At 25.7% G+C, this 8504-nt stretch overlaps 1 protein-coding gene across 1 annotated transcript; it reads left to right on the top strand.

Annotated features, from left to right (window-relative positions):
- The first annotated feature begins 214 nt into the window (after positions 1-214).
- LOC105359445 (band 7 protein AGAP004871) lies at positions 215-5076 on the top strand. The gene is made up of 6 exons (XM_011496057.1): positions 215-275; positions 1834-2031; positions 2764-2944; positions 3673-3834; positions 4423-4588; positions 4918-5076. The coding sequence occupies exons 1-6, from the start codon at positions 215-217 to the stop codon at positions 5074-5076; spliced, it is 927 nt and encodes a 308-aa protein (XP_011494359.1).
- The last annotated feature ends 3428 nt before the right edge of the window (positions 5077-8504 follow it).

Here is an 8504-nt window from a genome sequence, read left to right as displayed (position 1 = left end):
GATTTCATGATGAGGTTGATATGGCTTGACGCAATTGCCGTTGCTGATGCTTCATGGGAGAGACGGAGTGGTCCAATGGGATAATAATCGTGTGGGGCCCATGGGACAGTTCAGTTTGCAGTGCAAGAGTCACGATTGCGCACGTGGATATAAATTCCTATAAACCTGCATGTCGGATCAACAAGAAGGAAACTCGAAAAAGTTAGAGTGTAGTATGGTAAACTGCGGATGCACTAAAAGAGACAGCGGTGGAATCGAGTGCTTCATTGAATTCGGTAAAATTAATTAAATAAATTCTAATTTATATAATACTGCCATTAGATTTACCTCACCTTGAATTAAATATGCTTATTGTATAATTTAATTCAGAATTTATTATGTTGATTGCAATTTGTCAATTCAATGATAAAATAATTAATGATTAATTTTAAAATATAAGTTTCACACGCATAATATATTTCAAATAATTTTTTATTATTCTTAATTTTATAAATGTGATATAAATAAATTTGATTTGATAAAAGTAACATGTTATATTTAATAACTATTTATTGCTTAAAATTGCTTGCTTTTCTTTTTTTTTTTTTTTTGTTTTTTATTGTTGTAAAACATACTTATTTATTTGATGGTAAACTATTTATTGATTATGAAAAAGTCCATAATCGTAAACCTATAAATTTTGTTAAGAATACATTATCTTGTAAGACAATTCATGTAAATGCAACTGAAATGTTTTCAATTTAATAGAAAATTTAATAAAAATACTTAGGGTATTGGTATTTCGCCATAATAATCATGCCTATACTACGGAGGTAATGTAAAATATTCCTTTTAAATTCTAAATCCAAAAGTTAAAAGGAGGTCTATATTTTAATTATTTATAATAACATTCGCATTAAAAAAGTTGATAAAACGATATATGATTCGCAATGAAATTATCAAAATTATTGAAGATGTTCAGTAGATTATAGAATTATTCAATTTGAGATAAAATTAGTAAAGATAAATTTATAAAAAATTTTACTTTTTACAAATCTATCTAATTTATTCATTACTTTAACTATTCATTCCAATTTGTGTTAATTTAGTTTTTCTGCAAAATATAAAATGAGGAGCTGAGATGCTTTGACTCATATCGTAGTTATTTTATAATTTTCATAAATAATCAAAAACCAAAGAATTTTTTCTTCGTTTTATTATAGTATCAGTTGATTCATAGTTTCTAATCTTCTCTAAATTATAAATTATTGTCAGAAATATCTTGGTATGGAATTTACTATTTCGTTCACTTTAATTTCAATTTAAATCTCTATCATATGTAACCAATTTTGTTTCCAAGTTATGTTAACTATTTCCTTGTAGTATGGTATCATTGAAGTTTAAAAGCTCGTATTTTCGATTAAATTTATCGATATACTTTCTTGAATAAATTTTATTGCTCGGTTGCTTAATGCCATAACGTATCGAATTAATGATGCATTGTAATTTAAACATATTGACAATATTTTTATATAAAAATATCTCAATTTATAACATGGAATATCTATAAATTACTTAATATCGAAATTTTTATATTTATAAATTCATAAAATAATATGAAACCAGAAGTCTTTGAAGTACAATTTTTGAAAATAGATTTTAAATATTTGTTTAACTATTGTATATAATAATAATATAAAAAACAATAATAAATAAGAAAAAATAATAATATATAGTATATTTGTATAAATTTCGCGTGGCTACATTGCATAAATATATGGTGAATATGAATAATATGAATTAATTATAATGAACAAATATTGATTATAATTTATATTTTTCATTTATGGAAAGAAGCTTCAGAAACCTCAGATATCGAAGGAACAGGAATAATGACTAAATTCATAGAAGGATTGGCTGTAGTTGGATCATTTCTAGTTATTATTTTCACTATGCCATTTTCATTGTGCGTTATATTCAAAGTTGTTCAAGAATATGAAAGAGCCGTTGTTTTTCGAATGGGAAGGCTAAAAGGTAGACCTCAAGGACCGGGTAAGCTATTTATTAAACAGTTAATGCTAATAATTCAATATTTTATAACTAAATTAATGATATTTAGGTACAAGTATTAATAAAAGAACTTTTCTATTATAAGCCTAAGGATTTATTTTTGTCTTTGGAAATTAGCTCTTATAATAATTGTCAATTGTAAAAATACATATATAGTTAATATGAATTTCTTTTAAACAGCTCTTGTCACTGAGATATATTACGGAAGATATATTCGTCGACGGGGATGCCGTACTCCTATCTTCATTTACCAACATAACTTTATGGTTTTCCGTGGTTATTATGCAAGCTGTTACAATAAAATTCGCGTTTTATTTATTCCTCTCTCTCTCTCTCTCTCTCTCTCTCTCTTATTCTAACTTTTTTATTCCCTATTACCTCTCAAACCCTCCCGTTGCGTCTCTTTTCATCATTGTATGCATATATGCATATAATTGCGCATACGTTTATCTTCGTAACACTCATACCTATAAATTGAATAAAATTTTATGTTTTTTTCGTTAAAATAAATTACATTTAAACCTAATCACATGTACCGCCATAACCATTATTTTTCGAAATATACAATATTTAAACGTATTAACAGGAAATTGTGTATAATATCTCTTTTTGTTATATTAAATGTCTATTGAAAATACCCATTTCTTATATACTGTAGAATAAATTTAATCTACTGCAGTAGGAAAATTTGTATATTATAAATATGATTTGTAGGCACATTCTTTGTATTACCTTGTATCGACAATTGCGTACGTGTTGATTTACGGACGGTCTCATTCGATGTACCACCGCAGGAGGTTCTCACTAAGGATTCTGTGACTGTCAGTGTCGATGCAGTCGTATATTATCGGATTAAGGAGCCCCTAAATGCTGTTATCAAGATAGCGAATTACAGGTACAATTGAATAATTCAATTCTTTGGTCTGATAATTAAGCGTATTTATCATACTTTATTATTATTATTATCAGCGTTAAAGGAATTAAAGTAATTTATCTTAAACCGAAAGTATTCGATAATATTTTTAAAGAATAAATTAACATACACATATCAGAACGATGAATTTTTGTTTACCTATATTAATAGAACGAAAATAAATGTTACCATTGGCAGTAGGGAAATTATGAAACTTATATTTTCTTGAATCTTTAAATATTATATTGATCGAACGTTGGTTGAGCAGCTAAGGAAAAACTATTTCAATGACAATTATTATTCGTAAATTAGTTAACTTCTTTCTCTATCCACAAGTATTGGTACTTAAACAAAAGATTTTGTATTACAATATCTCGATAGTGAATATGAATATAAAACTGAATGAATGTGAATAAAGCTACACTACGACATCAATATTATTCGAATCTGTATTTAATTGACCTTGCATAAATATTGGTTAGTATAGTCTCGATAGTGTAAATACACACGAGTCTAGTCTATCTTACAAGATACTAGATCTATTCTTACAATGCACTAAAAAATAATAATTACACTGGAACCAAGAAAGAATTAAATTTTAACGAAACACTGTATCGCAATAGGAAAATTATATTATTTATTACGTGCCAATTATTATAGCACTTGCTCATTTTGTACGTAATATAATTTACCCAAATGCTGGTCCTTAGCCATTCGACGCGGCTACTGGCAGCAAGTACATTGCGCACTGTCCTCGGTACCAGGAGTCTTGCAGAAATTCTAGCTGAACGGGAGACTATATCTCATACTATGCAGATATCCCTGGACGAGGCAACGGACCCGTGGGGTGTAAAAGTTGAACGCGTCGAAATGTAAATGTTTCCATAACTCCTGATCTGTTTCAAATTCTAATAATGGACATGTGATCATTTAGCAAATTATTCGCTAGTGGCTAAATACTTTATACATCTCGACATTTTAATATCGTATCTCTCATTGATGTCTGCTTATTAATTAAATTATCATTTAATTGATGTAGATGCCATAATATTTTTATCATTATTATCATCATCATATTATTATCATAATATTATTATAATAAATATAATGATTGTATATTAAATTATGTATTAATTAGGAATATGAGTTGTTAAATAATTTTAAATTGCATGTAACTTTGGAGCAGTTGTGCTACATATACGTACTTCTTAAATATATTTAATTAAAAGTCAATTATTAGCGAATAAGAAAAATAATATAATACAATAAACCCGGCCAATATTACTGAATCCACTCAAGAAACATCGATTATTTGTTACTTGACAATTACAAATACATGAAGAATTATTTATTAATAATTATTATAATAACCGTTATTAAAACAATAAAACAGATCGGGTAATTATGAAAGTGTTCAGGCTTTGTTAAACTAAAATTAATGTAATTTGTCCATCATATAGTAAAGATGTTCGATTACCAGTGCAGCTTCAGCGTGCCATGGCGGCGGAAGCGGAAGCCGCGCGAGAGGCGCGAGCCAAAGTGATCGCCGCTGAGGGAGAGATGAGAGCATCTCGAGCTCTGAAGGAAGCTAGCGATGTCATTTCCACAAGTCCCGCGGCTCTTCAGGTACTTCAGCTTACAATAGTACAATTAATAATGTTGATAGCACAAGCTTAATATACAATTATATATAAAATTAAATAATTAAATATAAAAAGCTTTATGAATATATATATATATATATATATGATAAAAAAAAGAAGTATTCAGCATATAAGAGTTTGCGCATGAAAAAAAAAATATTACCATAAAAATTATGATTAGTGTAGTGAATATTTTGAAGAAAATGGCAGCCTAAAATATAAATAATAAAATATGTATTGTATATATAATCACATAATAACAAACTATATTACGAATTTTAAATAACAATTATTTTTACTTTTATTTTTCAGTTGAGATATTTGCAGACGCTAAATAATATATCAGCAGAGAAGAATTCAACGATTATTTTTCCTTTACCAGTCGAATTATTTACACCTTTTCTTAATACAAGAAAATCACTGGTCAATGAAACACTAACTAATTTAATAACCGATAATAGACTTGTCTAAGTTACAGAATTTATAGTATACAAACTTTAAAAAAAAAGTCATAGCATTATTGATTATCGTAGTTCGTATAATTATACATATCCCGATTCGGAAGTTTAATTAATTTCTTTGAACTAATAAAATATATATGTAGTTTTATCGCATTTCAGCATTAATTATTCTTTTTGAAGAAATTAATGTAGAAAACGAATAAATGAAAATTAAAATAAAAACAATATTCTCGTATACTTTTTCTTTTATACATATTTATTTAAATAATTCTATTATAATATACATTAAGTAATATAGGTGAGCATTGTATTTTGTTAAATAATAGTTATTATTTCGACAATTAACTCAAATACAACCAGACATACAGTTAAGAAAAGTATGATTTAACGTTCACTTTTCTATGCATTCAATGATAAAATTTTAGTTATAATACGAGACGTTTCTGTATTGCTTCATAGCCAACAATAAACAATTAATTCTATTGTTATTGATTTTAGCTCCATCACTCTTTGATCTAACATATTCCAGATATTAAATATAAAATTTAAAAACAAATGTTTTAACTAACAATGTAAGTAAAATACATATCAATAGTTTCATGTAAAATATTAATGCATCATTATATAAGATTTGGTATATAATGGATGATTTTGCTTATAACATTAGGTTGTTATGCACCAAATTTTATAGTAAATTAAATGATTACTTGACATTTAAATGCTACTGTTACTGCATCCAATTTATTATATTTAATAAAGAATTTAGCAATTAAATTAATAACTGTTGCTAATATTCATTTGTTGGTTATGTAATAAATGTTCCATTATATCAATGCCAGTATTTATCAATCAGGAGAAATAAATCTGTTATATTTTTCGGTGTAAATTTATAAAATCAAACAAAAAGAGGGGAAATTAATAACTATAAATATATGTAGATATAAATTTAATTGTATTATAATTTGCAATCGAATAAACTTATTCTGGATATATATTGTTGAAATTCATTTTCTTTTTACACGCCTTTTCTGATACCTTAGGCCTTATCTATAATACACCCATTCTCGGAAAATTAATTCTAACCACTCCAGAGGACCATTATATTCTGATAACATTCCAGCATTTTAACCAGCTCATCGCCTCCTAAAGAAAAGCCACATTATCATATATAAAAGGAAATTCCGATGGCCCTTTCGTCTGTTTTACGCTCGTAGCTACTTTCTTTGTTACTTCTGCCACAGCCTATGAATGCTTACGAAGAAGAATGAACGCCCAGTGTCTGCAACATGCTTTTAAAATGATTTTTTTCATAATTTTTTTCCCTTCCATCTTCTTTACTTCTTTTGTTCTTCGTACAAGCACACTTTACGCCATTAAAATACCTTAATCGTTGTGTTAGATATATGACGTCGTAACATAGGTCGAATTACATAATAAAAGTGAATTCTGCATAACACATGAAGCTAATTTTATGTAAATCATGTTTTTAAAATTAACTGTTATTATTATTCTTATTATTATTATTATTATTATTATTATTATTATTATTATTATTATTATTATTATTATTATTATAATTATCATTACTATTATAATTACTATTATAATTATCATTACTATTATAATTACTATTATCATTATCATTATCATTATTATTATTATTATTATTATTATTATTATTATTATTATTATTATTATTGTTGTTGTTGTTGTTATTATTGTTACTAATAAAACATTTAATTAAATTTTCTGCAGAACATTTTATTTTATATTCTGATAAAGCCAAAGCTACTAACTTGGAATAATTCAAAATTTATCTCATGTAATACTTCCATTGGAGACATATACAAACTACATCTAGGCACATTCATGTACACATAATTATATAATTAAGTACATATACTTGCGCTTTGATCGAACAACTGAATTTTTTTAATATTGCTTTTTACAGGTTTAAGAAGAAAATATACATAATTTATACATGATTTCGATAAATATTAAGATCATTATTAAATCGGTGTGTCGAGCAACTCTCACCGATTCTGAAGAGACGCTCTTAAGAGAGAGACTATGATTCGAGATCTATTCCCCAATATTTTAATATTTTCATTTACATGAATTTTCGAGTTCGGATTGGTTAAACTTAAGTTTATTGAAAATGTCGGATTTTAATTTTAATACTACTATCGTATTACATTAATTATAACATATTTAACTATTCCTTAATAGAAAAGTAATCGATAACTTACTCTAAATAAGCATATATGAAATATCCAAGGACAATGCGACAGTCTTAGCTCATAACTTTAAATATTTCCTCATCAACAGAAAAAGTAATAAACCTTAAGGTCAACTGTAATATACTTACGCGCGCTCGCGTGCACACACACAAACACATACATATATGCACTTTTTTAAGATAAAAATTACCAACATAACTATAAATTATAACTTAAAAATGATCATAGTTGAAATTTCTATGATTACATATCTTTTAATGTCAACCTATGATATTTAAATAAGAAATAGATAAATAAACAAATCAATTACTTAATTTTGAATTTTAACGGTTTTTCATCTTTTACAAAGTTATAAATAATTATGATACAAATAAATAATTTAAGAACTAATTGTTGCATATCATGAATCAACTTAATTACACATTTTTTTAAGTCACATTAAAAATTAATTGGGGGCTTACAACAAAGAACGAATGGACTTTATCAAGTTACTATTTACTAAATAGTAATATAAAAATTATATCATGAAAATTATGAAATCTTACACTAATATAATATGATTTATATGATAGACTAATATGATTTATTTAAATTTATTCATAATACATTATTAAGTAAACACTATAATTATATCAGCGTTGCTATATTGGATTTCTAAATTAAATGTAAAATTAGCCATTACATTAAATTTCTGTTGTAATATTAAGTATTATAATTTATTTTTAAATAGAAAAGGAAACAGTAGTGATAGTATAATTCATAGTCATAAACACTTCAATTAAAACTGAAAATTCAATAATGACTTCATTAATTATTTATAATACAGTACAGCCATCATTTCTTGTTTGAAATGACGTAATGAATATTCAAATAATATTACGATTATAAAATTTATTGTATAGATTGTGTAGTTTTTGTAAAGACGCATATATTTTTTTTTATATATAAAGTAAATATATTTCTTTTGACTATTATTAAACTTTGGCTTATTAAAATAAATTTTTTTATATTGTTAGAATCATGAATATTAATATATTCATACAGCAAAGCGATTTAAATCTAATTTATACTTTAGGCAGATTAAAAATATGTGTAAATATTAAAATATGTTTACGTATTAGATAATTTGGCTACAAAATCTTTTTTTATATATTTATGTATATATATAATTAATGAAAAATTTGTTTCTATTTTTACA

Source organism: Ceratosolen solmsi, unplaced genomic scaffold (genome assembly GCF_000503995.2).
Source record: "Ceratosolen solmsi marchali unplaced genomic scaffold, CerSol_1.0 scaffold11, whole genome shotgun sequence".
NCBI lineage: Eukaryota > Metazoa > Arthropoda > Insecta > Hymenoptera > Agaonidae > Ceratosolen > Ceratosolen solmsi.
This window is presented reverse-complemented; position numbering and strand designations above follow the sequence as displayed.